Raw genomic sequence first — 20,255 nt, forward strand, 5'->3', positions numbered from 1 at the left:
TGTATTGATTAATGGAGATTCTGATATAATAGTGTCCCGTTAACGTGATTATGACAGTGGAGTAGCCTTGTAATAGTCAGTAGCATGATGATGTTGAGTGTTGGATTTGGGTAAACTGAGTGTTTGTTGTGTTAGATTGAGGGATAAAGTATGCAGGCACCCATGTACCGAATCAATTGTTTCTTCCTAGAATCAGACTATGATCTTGTGACTATGATCAATTTCGCCCATATCTATCTCTAGCTCATATTTTAGCATTTACCTTTATAACATTACCCCATTAAAACGATCACAATATTGTTGAAAAAACATTTACAAATCTCATTAGATTTGTTTTTCCACGTCTACGTAGGAGTCAAGCGAAAACACTTTGTTGAAAGGACAATTGAAACAGATATAATCTTTAGCCAGACCTTAACTCGGAATCTGAGTCAGACCGATAGGAAGAATGTTCACCTCAGATTTAGAGTTCAAGATAAACTAGCAGGAGATTACCATGGTCATTATATACGGTACTTCCTGTTGGCAACATGCTACCAACCAAACCCTTTGGACCCATACCACGCCATCCAACTCCAAGAATTTTGTCACCACTACTGTGTGATTCTATTATGAGGGTGTTTTCAAGTGTGACTTAAAAACACCAGAATAAATTGGTCCAATATCAGATATATTATTGCAGGACAAATTGCTACATTCACAATCAATGTCTTCTCTTGTGGACACTACTAATACTATTGAGATACAGTGTCTTGCGAAAGTATTCACCCCCCTTGGCATTTTTCCTATTTTGTTGCCTTACACCCTGGAATTAAAATGGATTTTGGGGTGTTTTGTATCATTTGATTTACACAACATGCCTACCACTTTAAAGATGCAAAATATTTTTTCTTGTGAAACAAACAAGACAAAACAGAAAACTTCAGCGTGCATAACTATTCACCCCCCAAAGTCAATACTTTGTAGAGACACCCTTTGCAACAATTACAGCTGCAAGTCTCTTGGGGTATGTCTCTATAAGCTTGGCACATCTAGCCCCTGGGATTTCTGCCCATTATTCAAGGCAAAACTGCTTCAGCTCCTTCAAGTTGGATGGGTTTCGCTGGTGTACTGCACTCTTTAAGTCATACCACAGATTCTCAATTGGATTGATGTTTGGGATTTGACTAGGCCATTCCAAGACATTTAAACGTTTCCCCTTAAACCACGCGAGTGTTGTTTTAGCAGTATGCTTAGGGTCATTGTCCTGCTGGAAGGTGAACCTCTGTCCCAGTCTCAAATCCCTGGAAGACTGAAACAGGTTTCCCCTCAAGAATTTCCCTGCATTTAGCGCCATCCATCATTTCTTCAGTTCTGACCAGTTTCCCAGTCCCTGCCGATGAAAAATGGATGGTGTTCTCGAGGTGATGTGAGGTGTTGGGTGTGCGCCAGACATAGCGTTTTCCTTGATGGCCAAAAAGCTAAATTTTAGTCTCATCTGACCAGAGTACCTTCTTCTATATGTTTGGGGAGTCTCCCACATGCCTTTTGGCAAACACCAAACGTGTTTGCTTATTTTTTTTCTTTAAGCAATGGCTTTTTTCTGGCCACTCTTCCGTAAAGCCCAACTCTGTTGAGTGTATGGCTTAAAGTGGTCCTATGGACAGATACTCCAATCTCCGCTGTGGAGCTTTGCAGCTCCGTCAGGGTTATCTTTGGTCTCTTTGTTGCCTCTCTGATTAATGCCCTCCTTGCCTGGTCCGTGAGATTTGGTGGGCAGCCCACTCTTGGCAGGTTTGTTGTGGTGCCATATTCTTTCATTTTTTTAATAATGGATTTAATGGTGGGATGTTCAAAGTTTCAGATATTTTTTATAACACAATCCTGATTTGTACTTCTCCACAACTTTGTCCCTGACCTATTTGAAGAGCTCCTTGGTCTTCATGGTGCCGCTTGCTTGGTGGTGCCCCTTGCTTAGTGGTGTTGCAGACTTTCAGAACAGGTGTATATATACTGAGATCATGTGACAGATCATGTGACACTTAGATTGCACACAGGTGGACTTTATTTAACTAATTATGTGACTTCTGAAGGTAATTGGTTGCACTAGATCATATGCACGCATGACTTTTACGTTGGTTTTTTTATTTTGTTTTTTGAAACAAGTAATTTTTTTCATTTCACTTCACCAATTTGGACTATTTTGTGTATGTTCATTACATGAAATCCAAATAAAAATCCATTTACATTACAAGTTGTAATGAAACAAAATAGGAAAAAACGCCAAGGGGGTGAATACTTCTGCCAATTGTATTTGTCTTACAGGCAAGGAGTCAGACCACAAGCTCTTTAGATCCACACCATATGGATGACCTGATAAATGGCAAAAGAGTGAGAGATTATCCTATCAATGTTATACTATAAAGTCCAGTGATTAAAGGATATGTGTAATCTGTTAACAAGTTTCCATTGACCAATTCCAAAGCATATGTGAGGGGTCAATTCACAGTAGGACTGTAAAATTGAATTGCTGTAGGCTAAAACATTGCCTATAAAACACTATGGGCTGTTCAATTCCGGTCCTGGAGGGCCGAAACATTTCAGTTTTTTTGTTTCTACTTAGTAGTTAATTGCACTCACCTGGTGTCCCAGGTCTGAATTAGTCCCTAATTGGAAAGAGAGGATGCAAAACAGAAGTGTTTCTGCCCTCCAGGACCGGAATTGAATAGCCCTGCGACATTCAGTACATATTCAACTGAGGAATAAGTCATGTATTGACTTAATCTTACCAGGTTAGGAGACTAGATAGTGGATAGCATGTTCTCAAACCTGAAATATAAGACATGCCTCCACAGAGGTACATGCAATAGCTTTGGGAGTAGGTAGCCCTGGTCCTGAATGCCGCAGGTACAGTACATCAAGGTGTATTTTTAAGCATCAGTTCCCGTAAGGGCTGAAAGTAGAACTAATTTCTTCCCGGTACGGGACCTCCTATATGTGCATCCATTTGAGTGTGTCCCCCCAAAAAATGTATGGGCCTAAAACATAGAATCCCAATCAATTTAATATGATCTCTGTGGGCCTAGTCGTAAAGATTTGTAATTTAACTTGAAAAATGTATTACCTTTTATTGTGGCATAAACACAACCAGTCATGATGTTTGATCTGATTGTCAAACATTGACTTCAAAGCTGGGCTGGATAAAGAAATCATAAGACCAAGGGCTTATTTTCTCTTTCTTTTTTTTAAGAGGCATACAAAGTATACAGTATGTTATGGTGTCGGGTGCATTTTCCTGGCATGGTTTAGGTCCACTTGTAAAATCTATGCAAAGGCACATTGAAGCTGTTCTGGCAGCTTGTGGTGGCCCAAACCATTTTAAGACACTTTATGTTGGTGTTTCCTTTATTTTGGCAGTTACATGTATGGCTTGTGATCAAATTTAACCCACAGTTATTGTTTAGAAACTATTGATCCTCTTTGGCTAAATTATGCTCTCTGTTGTATTTTGAACATTGAGAGTGGACTCCTGTGGTTGGATAAAATAAATAATAATAACACAATTTGTTTTGCCTCTTGGGCTTCCAACGGGCTTGGGCAAAGCCCGACTCACACAATTGGCCAGTAACATTTTTTTTAAAGTTTATTAATCAGTTAACCAATCAAGACAGGGCTCCCCAGTTACCCACGTGGGCCCCCTACCTTCTTATCCCCCCCCCCATCTGACGATTAGCAGGGCAGCAGGAGCAGGCTGTGTACACTCATTGACAGTGGGCTCCTGATTCCTCCTGTGGTTGGCGGTTGCAGTAAAAAAAAAATGATAGAGTGCATTCGGAAAGTATTCAGACCCGTTGCCTTTTTCCACATTTTATTACGTTACAGACTCTTCTCTGTAGATCCTCTCAAGCTCTCAGGTTGGATGGGGAGTGTCGCTGCACAGCTATTTTCAGGTCTCTCCAGAGATGTTCGATAAAGTTCAAGACCGGGCTCTGGCTGGGCCACTCAAGGACATTCAGAGACTTGTCCCGAAGCCACTCCTGCGTTGTCTTGGCTGTGTGCTTAGGGTCGTTGTCCTGTTGGAAGGTGAACCTTCGCCCCAGTCAGGTCCTGAGTGCTCTGGAGCAGGTTTTCATTAAGGATCTCTCTGTACTTTGCTCCGTTCCTCTTTCCCTCGGTCCTGACTTGTCTCCCAGTCCCTGCCTTTGAAAAACATTCCCACAGCATGATGCTGCTACCACCATGCTTCACCGTAGGGATGGTGCCAGGTTTCCTCCAGACCAGACGCTTGGCATTCAGGCCAAAGAGTTCAATCTTGGTTTCATCAGACCAGAGAATCTTGTTTCTCATGGTCTGAGAGTCTTAGGTGCCTTTTGGCAAACTCCAAGCGGGCTGTCATGTGCCTTTTACTGAGGAGTGGTTTCCGTCTGGCCTGATTGGTGGACTGTTGCAGAGATGGTTGTCTTTCCGGAAGGTTCTCCCATCTCTACAGAGGAACTCTGGAGCTCTGTCAGAGTGACCATCGGGTTCTTGGTCAGTTCCCTGACCATGGCCCTTCTCCCCGATTGCTCAGTTTTGCCAGGCGGCCAGCTCTAGGAAGAGTCTTGGTGGTTGCAAACTTCATCCATCTAAGAATGATGTTCTTAGTGACCTTCAATGCTGCAGACATTTTTTGGTACCCTTCACCAGATCTGTGCCTCGACACATTCCTGTCTCAGAGCTCTACGGGCAATTCCTTCGACCTCATAGCTTGATTTTTGCTCTGACATGAACTGTCAACTGTGAGACCTTATATAGACAGGTGTGTGCCTTTCCAAATCATGGCCAATCAATTGAATTGACCACAGGTGGACTCCAATCAAGTTGAAGAAACATCTCAAGGATGATCAATGGAAACAGGATGCACCTGAGCTCAATTTTGAGTCTCATAGCAAAGGGTCTGAATACTTATGTAAATAAGGTATTTATGTTTTTTATGTTTTATAAATTTGCTAAAATTTCTTACAACCTGTTTTTGCTTTGTCATTATGGGATATTGTGTGTAGATTGATGAGGAAAACATTTTTTTAAATCAATTTTAGAATAAGGCTATAACGTAAGAACATTTTGAAAAAGGGAAGGGGTCTGAATACTTTCTGAACGCACTGTATATATATTATTTTTTTGCTACCTCTTGGGCCCCCCACAGTCCTGGGCCCAAGGGCTTCAGCCCCTGTAAACCCCTGCATTAATCCAGCCCTGCTTCAAAGAGCTGTTTTACTAGACTAACTGTGCACGTTCATCCACTGGCAACATATTTCCAGCCTCCAAACAGTGGTGAATTGAAAGAGACATCTGTTACACAAAACACCAAAAAGGGCCCGAATGTAAGCGTCCACTGCTGTCCAAGTGCGTCTCGGTGTCAGCCACTCATCTCTGCCTTGGCAAAATGTCTGTGTTTTCGTCAAATCACATCGCAATTTGGAGCGTAGGCTATACCAGACATCTTCCAAGTCCATCCGCGAATTGTTCTTGCCTCTGACATGCAGTAATGATAAATAATGGTGTAATATAGCCTACAGTTTTCTTGACATTTTATTTAAAAAAGGCTCATGTTTTACCAGTAAGGCGTACCCCCACTATTTTGTTTTGCCGGGACACCCTTCCGGACCGTACCGCCTTACGTTCACCTCTGGTGCCCGTATTCATGAGCATCTCTCAGAGTAGGAGTGCTGATTAAGGAGCAGTTGTGCTTTTTAGCTCATAAGGAATAAGATTATGTAGACAGGGGGACCTGATCCTAGATCAGCACTCCTACTCTAAAACTCTTTATGAATATGGGCTCCAAGATCTTAGATCTAGGAGACCAGGTAGGTGCTTTCACTCAAGCCAGCCGCCGCACCACATGAGTCAACTCATCATTGGATTTAAGTGGTTCATTCCCTCCAAGCTAAGTTGGTGAGGTGAGTAACTAGTAAAACAGGTGCGGTACATTTGGCACTTCAGTACCAGTTGCCTTCTCCTGTGTTAGATGCCTAGCGTCGACAGAGTGGTGGACTTACAGAAGTACTTGAGCGTCTCTTCTATCTGGTCATGTGTGAGTCCCAGGGCGACCTCCGGGGGCAGCAGAGGGGTGTGGAGCCAGTCGTCGTGGTCGTAGCCAAACATGCAGTCCGCCCGCAGAGTGTAGTTAGGCAGTCCCTCAGACAGCAGGCTCACTATCTCCACCTCACTATCGCCACCTGAACAAAGTTCTGACAGTGGAAAGGGAGGGAGGGAGGTGTATGAGGGTGTGGCAGGGGAGATATGGGAGAACAAAGAGACAGCATTCATCACATTGGATTGAGCGCTCTGAAATCTACAAGTCTCTGCTGCCCCCCTGAGGCACTGACCGGATGACACAGTTCCCACTCGCCACATTATAATGCATTACATTAAAAACATGTAATTGAACACTGTTCCTGGATGCAGGATGATAGTCCAATCTAATGTCCCCTGCAATGGTTCTAAGAGACCCATCTTCCCACTAGCTTCATGTCCAACATGAAAGTGAACTGCTTATCCAATTCCCTATAACCCATCTACTACATTCATTTACTGTGACCTACCAGTGAGGGTGGACACATCATGGCTTCCCCTATCCACTCTTTCCAGGAGGTCGCACTCCATATTAAGGCCCTCATAAAGGGGCAGGGTCTCCTCATCAAGGCCGCCGGACACCTCCCCCTGCCCCCTATAAAGGGAGAGGGTCAACAGGGGGTCCAGTGGGGAGTGTGAGGTCCAGAAGAAGAGATGAGGAGGAGAGGGAGAGGGATGAGGGTGGGACAGCTTGACTGGGGCCGGAGTGTTCAGGGTGAGGACTCAGGGCTGGTCCCTGTGAGTGACTGAGGCCCCCTGGTGGATCAGGGAGAAACAGCAGGCTGATCGCACATCTGGTACCAGGGCTGGTCTGAGAGAGGGAGAGAAAAATAATTGTGTTGCTAGGTTTCCATCCAATTTGCAACAGATTTTCATGTGAATATTCTAAAAGCGGCATAAAAACACGATGTGCATTTTCCCACCAGAGATGTGTTTCCATCAAATGGACTTGTTGCAGATGAAAGGTGTGTGATGACGTAATGCACATCAAATACATTTTGCAGTTAAGTTCCCATGTACTGAATAAAAAATACAAGTTAAATGGGTTTCCATCGCATTTTCAACTCTATTTATCACAACAACAACAAAAATAACGTGACATAGCAAATGTGCCAACTTTGGTATTGGCAAGTATTCTCCAGCCAACAGCGCACAGGGCGCAGATACAGTTGGCTACTGTATCTACGACAAAAGTGCAAGATTATTTTTATTTGTCAAACGGCATTGATGATCATGTCACCAGAATGAGACCCTGGGTATTTATTGGAAAGGAGCATCAAGCTCATCACCTTGCACTTTCACCACACTGTGAAGTTCAGGGTGTTCAGTAGCCTAATAAACTCCATGTGTGACTCTAAGTTACCTTTGACATTATGATTATTATATTAATATTTGCATAAAGGCACTTCCAACGACATTTTACGCATACTTCATTTTGCAGACACAAAAAGATCCCACCTAGTCTAGTTCATTTTGTTTTTGGAAAGTTTACTGAAACATTTTCTGTTTCCATCAGTCTTGTCATTACATTTGTTTTTATCGGACATGTACTTTACTCGCATAAAGAAGGTTGGATGGAAACCTGGTTAGAAAGATGAATTCAAGCCGACTGTCTTTAATTCATCAACATCATAGTCTTTTACGTTTTAGTACGGAATGGCATAACATTAAATCCTGTTTTACGTTTGAACATGGAATGCCATGTTCGAATGTTCAAATGCGAATGTATCAAGAAAACTCTCATCCCTTTACTGAAATGTATTTCACCAGTTTTTCCAGGTGAGATACTGAAATTATGCTCTTATTTTCTATCACAGCCTGGTTAAAAGACATACAGATATAGGTCACATTTAAGGATCAGTTGAAGTTTTTCTTACTTCAGACACTTCAACCACGAATTTACAAGCATCTTCATCTTTTTAAAGCCATGTACAGTGCCATGTATGCTCCAATTGTCTCACTAGGCTTGGCCTTTCCCCAGAGTTTTTAGGGTCAGAAAGCTAGAGTTACCCTAGCTACACACAGATCAAGTTACAACCGGAGCACAACACACCACCTTATGACATTTAAACCAACACAGTTACTAAACAAAGCTTGACGAGGCACAACACAAAGTGCTGTACATTCCAACTAGGACCGCGTGCTAAGGATAGCTGTAACCTGTATTATAGTATTAGAGTAAATGCTAATTCATACTGTTTACAAAAGCAAAGAGAAACATGAGTGTCCCTCTTCATAAGGCATATCAATTCACCTACATGTCCGCCAGGAAATGCTGCGGGCCATCGTTCTGTAACTGAATAGCCTGGCTAGTGACGTAATTCAAAGAGAAAATGCGGGGGGGGGGGGGGGGGGGGGGGGGGGTTCAGGACATTCTAACAATGGACAGCAAAGTAGCCATAGTTTATTGGTGGAACTCTAAATAATTGTCACATCCAGTTTTATTGTCATATTGCGGTTAGTGTTTGGATACATCAGACCTAGGCAATATCAAGGTCAGTGGTAAAGGGCAGTGGATATCATATAATACATTAGCTATGTATTGCAGTCTGAGTCAAGGACATATTATATGAGGACTATTTGGTTAACAAAGCACTGACCGTGCATGTGGGTAGACAAAACATGTGACACACACACACGCAGGTAGCCTAGTGGTTAGAGCGTTGGACTAGTAACCGAAAGGTTGCAAGATCGAATCCCTGAGCTGACAAGGTAAAAATCTGTCGTTCCCCTGAACAAGGCAGTTATTGAAAATAAGACTTGCCTACTTAAATAAAGGTTAAATACATTTTTAAAACTCAGCTGGGTGCAGCTCGCCACACACCCACTCAAGAGACAGATGAGAATGACAATCTCTCCTCCTTCCTCCCCCTCTCCAACCTCCTTAATTAACTGAGTGTATTGCTCTGGTCACTCCTGCCACATCCATCCATCTACTCCCTCCACTTACAGCTGTCAGAGGGAGCAGCAGGGTCGTACACATACTCTAGGTCTGGCTTTTACTGTATCCACCCCCACCACCATGATGCATAATGTCTGGTAGTTCTGTAGCATGGCGTGTCTATTGACTAGAATGATAAGTAGTACTTGTGTTTTCACTAGAATGCTAAATAAGGGTGCATGGATGCAGTCCAAAATATCATGTTATTATACAATTATAAATGTCTTATTCCCACATCTTAAATGACAAATAAAAAGATATTGAGGGGAATCAATTGGCATTTGGTACTGGCACTCAACTAACCTGCAGCGCACAGTCTCACACAGAAAACAAATGGAGCATGCCCATGCACACACACACACAAACAAAGACATGTCGTATCTTTATCTGTCATATTTACATGCTGCCAAGGCCAAGTTGGCAGGCATTGTATTGTAACATTGTGGGTCAATTAACTACCCAGCCAAGCGCAGCCTTGTATCCCATTTAGAGGGGGTCACCAGTGAGTATGGTTATTGGCCATCTCTTTCTCTGTGTGGTTGTCGTTGGGCCAGGCAGATGCCAAGGGAAAGACCCTGTTACGCTGCCCAGTGTGCCCACTGTACAACCCTGGGCTCCACTAGGCCCTTGTTCCCAGATCTGCCAGCAAATTAACAGTCCAGAGAATCTACAGGAACTGTGAGAAAACAATTGTCCAGTTCCCCAGACAAACACACAGTGGGGTGCGGAAGACTGGGCCACTAAGGACAAAGCCAAAAACGTCTGATCCCTGAGAACGTGTTCTGTACAGTATATCCATAAGGATATAATCAAACATACAGGCAATTTTTTGTGTAGCCTACACAAGTTACTCTTGAGAAATGTGGAATGCACAGCAGTATGCTACGTGGTTTAACTCAAACAAGGAAAGTTACTTCAATCTGAATTTCAAGGATTGCAAACCACTTTCCTAATGTAAATGAGAAGTTAAAACGTTACCTTAATGTGTTATAGTTGCATAGGGCCGTTCATCCAAGATGAGCAGTGCCAAAGTTGAAGGAATAATAAGGAGACTTTTCCGAGTGAACTTCAATAAGTCAGGCATAAGTGTAACTCTCTAACTCTAATGGATGTCCTTCTGAGTCTGACTGACCTTCCAGAGGACTCACGTTGAACTCGTAGAGGCCGGTTGGAAAAGCCTGTCTTTGGTGCTCTTTGGCCGTTCAGAAGGGGTGTGTACGTGTGTGGAGTCACACAGGAACGAGAGAGGAAGGAAGGGCAGACGAGGGTGTCACAGAAAGAAGTGAGGGAGGGTGGGAGGGGAGGGTACGAGGGGGTAGAAAATAGACAGATAGTGACGGTTGAGGAGGGAGGAGGGACACTTTCAGGGTACAGTACTTAGGAAAGTGGGAAGGGAGGGGGTAGGAAAGAGGGGGGAAACTGAGACGGCGAGAGAGGGCACAGGAGGGAGGAGAGGGGCCCTTGAGAGAAGGGTACTTAGGAAAGAGGAAAGAAAGGGATGAATGGGTCACACTCGATTTAGCCTGTCACCACCAGATTGAATAACAAATCAGAATTTGCAAACCGGCTGAGAGGGAGAAGCTTGTCAAATGCAAATCTCACCTCTAATTGGCTGAGAGGGCCAAGGACTCTGAACCCATGGTCGCCCGGGCAACAGTTTGGTCATGTGACGAAGCCCATCTGATCCCTCTGCCAGTAGAGATTTTATTCAAATGGTAAGTACGTAATTATTCAACTTCAAGGTAGAAGCTTTTACACAAACCAGAGAAAGGCTCTGTACTAAAATGGGGCAAGATTTACAAGACCTTTTGCACTAGAGCGAAATCTGCACCTTTTCCCCCAGAGGGAACAGGAAAAGCTAGAACAATCAAAGTCAAAACAATTTAAGACTTCCACATAACAACAAGAGGAAAGTACACCTCTGAGATCGCTTTAGTAAATCTAAGCCAGATCACCCCCCACACAAGCTAATATGCAATGCATCAGTGATGAAACTTATTTTCTGAACCCGGACAGGGCTTCCATCCAAACTTCAACGTTCTTTCACTGAGGGTGTAACTGACCCCATAACTGGCCTCATTTACTTCAAGTAGTGCCACGCAGTCCATTACTGTGGTGGCCAGGGAGGGCAGTGAGGGCACTATGGGATAATGAGATCAGATAGATAGGTAGGTCAATAAACTAGTGCTTGAACGATACCCACCATTTCATTATTTAACACTACCATGAGATAGTAGCCTATATAGTCTCTCCTGATAGGCTTAAATCAAGGAACTGAACGGCCAGCATGCACATGAAATGTAATTCTGGGTGACGAGCATAGAGCCTTTCTAATGATTGTGGTTCAGGCTAATTATAGTGGCCTCATTTTGGAGTGATGCTCCCGTATGGCCGTGTCTCGACTTGACAATTAATGCAGTTTTTGTATTCTGACTATGGAGTTCTGATCATGGAATTCCAAACACATCATGCATCTACACTTAAATGTGTCCACCATGTCCACATTGTGTCCGGATTCCCTTTTCCCGCACTATATTAATATGCCAGTATGCATTCTGCAAATGGTAGAATAGGCTAAATATGATAACACAACAACTAGCAAAACTAAAGGGATTGCAAACAGGATAGCATAACATAAATCATTTTTCTAACTATTAACTAGCTGGCTAGCATTTGAGGCCAGCAAACATGCTCCTCACACACTAGGAACGTATTTCCTCCAGCGTTATACTGAAAAGCTGCCTCTCAGTACCAAAACACACGTTTTCTGGAGACTTATGGGCAGAGTGCTGATGACATCACCCACTGTGTACGCTTTTGGTAGCCTGATTGCATCCAGACTGAGGAGAAACCCACACACAATGCATCCCAGACCAAAGTGCGACTTTTATGCGTCTAGACCCGTAATTTACAATACGATCTTCGTATTCTGATAGCAGAAACCGCATGTAAGTGTCAAGTGTAGACACGGCCATAGAGGTGCCCCCCAAAATAGAACAGGTAACATTAGTTCCCTACTAGGTAGGCCTTCAAACTAAAATTGCGGGGAAAATCCTGAAAACCCACCAAACCTCTGAGAAAATACAATAATTAGTCAACACACTATACTAATAAAAAGCAGAAAATGAACTATTAAAATAGTCGATGGCCTATGATCGAGAAGGAGTAAAAGGCCTCAGTAAGTAATGCTATAGACATCTCTGGAGCCAAGCAGCCAGACAACATGGGTTGAGGTGGGTGAGGAGTATGCAGACACATTTCAAACAGCTGAACTGATGAGATGACCTTAACCACGGTCTCATGGTCAGAGATAAGCTGCTGTGTTGTATCAGTTGAGTATCTAGACACAGTGTTCACTCCCCAAACAATAAACATTGCCTACGAGACCTTCTGCACACTTACCATAGCTGAACTGCCTTCACTACAAACCTGATTCATCAAGTCACAAGGCAATTACGACTAAATGATATCTCAATTTAAAAGGTAGACTCAGCGAAATGACGTCGCCGCGAGCGTTGAGATAAGTGAGATGCAAGACCGCTCTCACACAGTATCTGCACATGTGCACGGGTTCGCATCATGCTGTTAAAGCGTGTTAGACAGGGCACCAAAACAGCAGAGAAGTTGAGCCTCACACTTCAACGCTCTCAGTTGTTGCGGAAATTGGCCCACTGTGCTGTTTACTTTCTGCATCGATGTCATATCGCTGAGTCTACCTTTAAAAGTAAGCGGAGTTTCCTGATTCCAATACAAAAAAAAAAAAATCAAGCTTCTCAGAGGACGAGGAACGTGATATATGTTCTAAATTACTCTCAATCCCCTCAAAGCCGAATATTTTCCCCAGTCAGCAGCCGCCGTGGCTGCAAGAGGCTTCCCCTGCTATCGCTAACCAGATTAAAACCGCTGACAAAGTCAACGACCCTGTAAACAGACTGCCGTGACATATAGTCCCGTGTGGTTCAGTTGGTAGCGCATGGCGTTTGCAACACCAGAGTTGTGGGTTCGATTCCCACGGGGGACCGGTACGAACAAGTATGAAAAAGTATGCACTCACAACTATAAGTCGCTCTGGATGAGAGCGTCTGCTAAATAACTTAAAATGTTTAACACATTCTCTTTTTTGAAGACAAACTGACACACACCATCCCATCCAACAGATGACATCACATTCTATCACAACCTGTCTACATAGGTCTTCTAACAGACGCTTAGCTCTCATTCCTATAAAGCAACGTCCCCCAAACTAGAGGTCGACCGATTAAAAATCGGCATGGCCGATTAATTAGGGGCGATTTCAAGTTTTCATAACAGTCGGTAATCAGCATTTTTGAACGCTGATTATGGCCGATTACATTGCAATCCACGAGGAGACTGCGTTGGCAGGCTGACCACCTGTTACGCGAGTGCAGCAAGGAGCCAAGGTAAGTTGCTAGCAAGCATTAAACTTATTTTATAAAAAACAATCAATCTTAACATAATCACTAGTTAACTACACATGGTTGATGATATTACTAGTTTAACTAGCTTGTCCTGCTTTGCATATAATCAATGCAGTGCCTGTTAATTTACCATCGAATCACAGCCTACTTCAACTTCGCCAAACGGGTGATGATTTAATAAAAGCAGATTTGCAAAAAAAGCACAATCGTTGCATCAATGTACCTAACCATAAACATCAATGCCTTTCTTAAAATCAATACACAAGTATATATTTTTAAACCTGCATATTTAGTTAAAAGAGATTCATATTAGCAGGCAATATTAACTAGGGAAATTGTGTCCCTTCTCTTGCATTCAGTGCAAGCAGAGTCAGGGTATATGCAGCAGTTTAGACCGCCTGGCTCGTTGCGAACTGTGTGAAGACCATTTCTTCCTAACAAAGACCGTAATTAATTTGCCAGAATTTTACATAATTATGACATAACATTGAAGGTTGTGGAATGTAACAGCAATATTTAGACTTTGGGTTGCCACCCGTTCTATAAAATACGGAACAGTTCCGTATTTCACTGAAATAATAAACGTTTTGTTTTTGAAATGATAGTTTCCAGATTTGACCATATTAAATGACCTAAGGCTCGTATTTCTGTGTGTTTATTATATTATAATTAAGTCTATGATTTGATATTTGATAGAGCAGTCTGACTGAGCGGTGGTAGGCAGCAGCAGGCTTGTAAGCATTCATTCAAACAGCAATTTCCTGCTGTTTGAATAATGTTTCATTATTTATTTGAGACTAAATTGGTTTTATGTATTATATTAAGTTAAAATAATCGGTATCGGAGTTGAAAAAATTATAAATCGGTCGACTTCTACCCCAAACATTGCAATCTCCATTAACTCAAACTGGGAGCACTGTTCGGTTAACCATTAACTTCCTCATTGTACTATTTCCCATAAAGACCCATTCTATCAACCACCTCACTGATAAAGGTGTGGCGTCTCTTAAATGTATATTGTTTTAACTCTGGTACGGGAATAGAGGGGGAAAGGAGTAGGACAAAGCATTTGAAGATCATTGTTTGTGCATTTCCACTGTGACGTTTCAGTTATTCTCATAGTTCTGCCTATCTAACAACACGCACTATTTGGATACTTTAAAAATGACTTATGATGTTTATATGCCATCTGTTGTTATGCCTGTTTGTCTTTTTTAGTTCATATGAATGGTACAGACGAAACCAAAGTCTGGACAAACGTTGAAGCCTCTGGATCTACAGAGATGAAGCCACAGGGACTATTGACATGATCATAGGAGCAGGGCCTTGATCAGGTACAAACCAAGGCAAAATGCAAATCACCAAGCCTGCCATGAGTCATGACAAAAGGCAGGATATGAGGTGAGAGATAACGCTCCACAAAGCAAATGAGGAAACACTTGGTATAGTACGAGAGAAAGACAAAACAGGAGAGTGGATGAGAGAGAGAAATAGTATGAAAGCTAGAGAGAGATACTACACAGACACCAGCATAGATCTTTAAAATGACCTCTATCCAGAAGATTTGTTCCAAGCTAATGAATACAGCTATGATACAGAGGCAGGTATAGGGCATGGGAAAGTGGACAAAGACAGAAGAGGGAGAGAGGGAGAGAGACAATAGCACTGTATCAGAAGAACCTTTACTTGGACAGATACCGGTTATTTCTACAACCCACTAGTCACCCAGACAACTGGAGCAGCTATATCTGGACTCCAACTATGGTGTGAATAGAAAGTGGCCTTAAATACCTAAACCTAAATACCAACACACTCTCGGTCTCAGCTGAATCTCTGTGTAGACCAGAGGTCACTAGCCCTGCTCCTACAGAGCTAATACACTAAAGGGTGTGCAGGCTTTTGTTCCAGCCCAGCTCTAACATACCCACTGACGTGACCGGACCAATCTACTACTCATAAAACCCCTGATCAGTGGAATTAGTTGACTTAAGTGTTGGGCTGCAACAAAAGCCTGCACACCCTGTAGCTAGAGACAAGAGTCTGTGAACACAAGCTACAAGTGATGAGGGGTTGAAGGATTGAGAGTCGCACACTGTCATCATTATGTCTGTCAAGTGGTAATTCTCATCAATGTAATGTCATTCACAACTCGGCATTAAGAAGACAAGTAGGACCATTCAAGCTTAACAGAGTGGCATTCTACCTCTAATATGCTAACAGAGATTTTTGCTATTTTAGCCATATGGTTGTTGTATTTGAAGCGAGTACACTGATGGTTTGGGTAGTTGGGAACGCCAATGCACACACTGTATTCTTTATCATGCACACACTGTATTCTTTATCATGCACACACTGTATTCTTTATCATGCACACATTTGGTCTGCGCTAGTAGGATTTGCTGCAGTTACAACGTGGCTAAAAGAGACTTTCCCACAACATGCAATCAGACTCATGCTAACTTGACTCTGCACAAATACCTTGGACGACTACACCGTGTTACATTCTCTCGACGTTTTTAGTAGGAAGACGGTATTACAAATTGAAACCACTCTGCCAGCTCACAAGGCAGTTGTCACAGGTCAATAATCAACTTAAAGTGGCCCCACACAAGTACAAATGAATGTGTTGCGCACACACACACACATGTTCTGCAAGGGCTGCCAACCACATCTGCTCTGTCTGGCCAAAAGCTCCTTCAGTTGTTTGTCAGTCATACCATGCCTGGTAAACTATAAATCCTTTTAGACATTTGCCCTCTCACACATCAGACACATATTTCCCTATACTTCTATATATTGAATATTTTCCATATAGGCCTCCCAAGTCAAGAGAACAGATGGCATGCATTCGTATAGACACAACATTAGCTAACTCGTGCCATTATAATAACACAGCCACAACATTAGCCAACTCCTGCCATTATAATAACATAGCCACAACCTTAGGATAGATAAACCATACCATCATAATAACATCTAAACAGTTGATAAAGTACAACCACAGCATCAGTTTGTGAAATATCGTATCTTGGTATATGTTAACCCCATTTTGCAAGTACTGTGGTTCAACAGGCCTACAACCAAATCAACATGTGGTTCAACAGGCCTATAGTCCTTCTGAAGGCCTTTTGACTGGCTCTTACACAACCTAGGTAAGGCCAACAATACACACATGACAAAACAATACATCAGCTATGAAGTGAACCTAAGCCTCTATGATCTTCAAAATAACAGACCTCTTCACTGTACTTCTGGTCAATGTTTGCAATGTTTTCATTAGACTGAAAGCATACTGAAACACACACACATCTCTATCACACACACATCTCTATCACACACACATCTCTAGTTTCCAGTCAATTTGTTATGTCTGCCCAAATGTATTGACATTACAAAGTTGCAGGGAGGGGAGAAGAACAAACACAGAAGTCCTCTGTGCCGGCTCTCTCAGGGATAATGAACGCAAACGGAGTCAGAGGCTAACTACAGCAGCATAGACACAGAGACGGTATGCTAATAATGCTAATAACATTAGGTTATTCGATTGATTGACTAACTGAGTATATCACTTACTGTTGTAAATGACAGTTACTTCCTGTGCTGCTAGGAGTATCCTTGCATTGATTGGACGCAGGTACAGTTGCTAGGACAGTCTCTCCTTCAGAGTGAGTGAGCCCGAGTCAAAAACCAATGGCCTCTACAGCTGCTGCTTCTCTTGTCAGCTACCTTAGGGGGAGAGAGAGAGAGAGTGAGTGAGGGAGGGAAGGCGGGAGGAGGTGGGGTTATAATGGAGAGTTGGGGAGGGACAGAAAGAGAGGGTGTGTGTGACAGACAAAGTGTGTGTGTGTGTGTGTGTGTGTGTGTGTGTGTGTGTGTGTGTGTGTGTGTGTGTGTGTGTGTGTGTGTGTGTGTGTGTGTGAGAGAGATAATGAGAGTGGAAGACCGTCTGTGAGTCTGCACTTGTACACCCTGTCATATTGCAGCTGCAGGCAAGGAATTCCCTCTCCCCTCTCTCTCTGTCATACTATCTGCCTCCGTCTGGTGCTCTGATTAGAGCCATTCATTTGCGTCAGTCAAATCAGACATCTCACTTTCTGCTTTACACACGGCTGCCAAATCAAATGCCTTACTCATGCACTACTTTATTACGCTACAGTTCGACATCTATTACCTACAGCTATTATAATGAATCTGTTTTTCTAAAGTAGAAGATGACTGATTAACAAACAATAATGCTCAAATATGATCATAATCAAACCAGTGACGTGCAACCAACCAAGATAAACTTAGCTCATGTTGATTGGTCCCAAAATGCTCTCTAAATCTGGCTTACAGGTTTTAGAAACAATTGTCCATTGTAGTTTGACAATTTAACTAACCGGGAAACTAGGACACTTCGGCTATATGCTGATGGCATATGGTAGGTCAACATCAGACAATGGGCAATAAAGGAATGCACTGAATATGAAAGGCGTGAATACATCATAGATCTGTGACCATTTGGCTGGTCATGAACTGTTAGGCTATTCATGGAAAAGTATCATAACTTAGAAAAGGCATGTTCTAAGTTACAGCTATGAGTAATAAGGGCTGCCATATAAGGACATTTCTATTTGGTCATCAAAAAGGGTGGTGATAGCGCCACCTCCTGCTGTGTCTCCGAACTAATATAACAGGATGCAGTCAACACAGCCTAGGCAACAGTGACTATGACGTTCAAAGAGTGAGGTGACTGGATCTGACATGCAGTAACTCGCTTGATTGTATCTGTATCGAGGTGCTAAAGTATATTGCAAACACCCATCAATATGTAGGGTTGGTATAGTCAGTGTCAAGGGTGTGTTGGATAGTTCCAAAGACTAACATCAGTTGTTTAACAATATCAATATGCAGTAGATGACAGAATAGGGCCATATACACCTATTTTGATAGATGTTTTCAAAACATGGCCACATTACCACATTGACAGAGGACGGGTACGAAAACACCACTACAGAACACATTGACAGTACTCATAAAATTGTAGCCTACCACAGTTATACCGGTAGGGGATTTTCAAAGACAAACGTTACTGTTTGTTTGAAACATTGCAAAAATGGTGTCGCAAACAGAAACAATGTTGCAAACAGAAACATGGCAAGTCCTGTTTGTAGACTATCCTATTCAATATGTATCTGCCCTCTGCCTATATCCCGTTGTAATTTGTCGTCCACAATGAATCAATTGCATGTGAACTAAAAAAATGTCATGTTTGGGGTAAAAAGGAAACGTTTAATTATCGACTTGAATTGTCGGCAACCGGATGGGTGTGATTCATTTGTCAATTAGGCCTAACAAAGATTAGATCATGTTGTCGTGATACGATCCGATTTGCCTCAGCCAATTTTCCAGTTGACTAGCTAACGTTACATCTCTCTTCATCTTTTCTGCTGATAATTACTTCTCTATGCTGCAACTGAAAAAGGGTGACAGTCGTGTACAATGAGTTAATGTGTCCTACTTTTTTGAGATAAAGTTTCTTTTGAGAACATTTTCAAAGAGCACGGGCGTTTTGCATTTCCACCGACAACAAAAGGGCAGGGATCCTACCATTTGATCCCACCCTATGTGAGCGAGCCTATGGAAACTTCGCTTCATCAAGTTGGTCACCCTTTTCTTTGTTTAGAAGATAATTACCAAAATGCAACTATCAACAGATAATACTGTGACATACGATAACAAGTTTATAGACACTTACGCATTTGCTTTTATCCAAGTTCTTCAAGGTCGTTGTCGGCAAACTTGACAGGAACTTTTCATCCGGACTTCGAGCTGTCAAAGCGCTGGGTCCGTCTGTATTTGGTCATCTTGGAAGCGAAGCATTATGGAACATGTAGTTTCACGGGCAACCTCCTTGCTTAGCGAGAATACTTTGAACCAGTGGCCCCCAGGAACAGTAACAGACATGATGAACACCTCAACAATTTCGCATTCATGCGCAAATATGAAAAATATTCAGTGAAATTGTATGTATTACAAATGTTAATGTGTTCAGAATGTGTCTCAAATGTAAATATAAGATGTACACACAGACCGTGTTGTTTGATTTCAACAGACAAAACATTACTATAGAAAAGCAACACAGTTGAGGGCAGTGTCACACCACCTAAAAAGTTCCAGTGGAAGTTCCCTGGGTACGTCATAAAAGTAACTGCCCTGCAGTTTGCAGCCCAGCCATGTTCAAATTAGAGGCAGTCCAAACCAGTGGTCAAATGAAAAGTATTTTAGTCATGTCCTGCTGCTCCATGGATCATTTTGATGATACTATATCTGACATATCAGGCATTCATCTAGTAGGTTAAAGGAGGCAATCAACCTCAAGGCAGCAGATTACAAGCATGGAAATTATTAATAAGCTTGGCCTACTTCCTATATTACATTTTGAGGCTGTTTATTGACTTTCTTAGATATTATTTATGGTTATATTCATACTTATTTTTTGAAAGATAAAACTGGATGGATGTAATAATATTCAAGGGTGCAAATGGGTACAGATATACAGTATTGTGCAAAAGTTTTAGGCAGGTGTGAAAAAATGCTGTAAAGTAAGAATGCTTTCAAAAATCGACATATTAATAGATTATAGAGTAGTCTAGTGGTTAGAGCATTGGGCCAGTAACCGAAAGGTTGCTAGATTGAATCCCTGAGCTGACAAGGTAAAAATCTGTCATTCTGCCCCTGAACAAGGCACTTAACCCACTCATCATTGTAAATAAGAATTTGTTCTTAACTGATTTGCCTAG

At 42.3% G+C, this 20,255-nt stretch overlaps 1 protein-coding gene across 7 annotated transcripts in view; it reads right to left on the bottom strand.

Moving 5' to 3' along the window:
• Positions 1-19,296, bottom strand: part of LOC120066212 (trafficking kinesin-binding protein 1-like) — a 41,986-nt gene extending 22,690 nt beyond the window's left edge. For 6 of the 7 annotated variants that reach the window (XM_039017419.1, XM_039017453.1, XM_039017472.1 and 3 more), the window contains exons 1-4: positions 19,211-19,296; positions 17,047-17,199; positions 6,564-6,904; positions 6,018-6,209 (exon numbers count right to left, since the gene is read on the bottom strand). In XM_039017419.1, coding sequence (XP_038873347.1) covers positions 6,018-6,209; positions 6,564-6,624 — 253 coding nt within the window. In that variant the 5' untranslated portion in view covers positions 6,625-6,904; positions 17,047-17,199; positions 19,211-19,296. The remainder of the gene's footprint in view (positions 1-6,017; positions 6,210-6,563; positions 6,905-17,046; positions 17,200-19,210) is intronic. The other variant, XM_039017428.1, reaches the window with a different exon arrangement.
• Positions 19,297-20,255: the final 959 nt, after the last annotated feature.

This window comes from Salvelinus namaycush, chromosome 2 (genome assembly GCF_016432855.1).
Source record: "Salvelinus namaycush isolate Seneca chromosome 2, SaNama_1.0, whole genome shotgun sequence".
NCBI classification, from domain to species: Eukaryota; Metazoa; Chordata; class Actinopteri; order Salmoniformes; family Salmonidae; genus Salvelinus; species Salvelinus namaycush.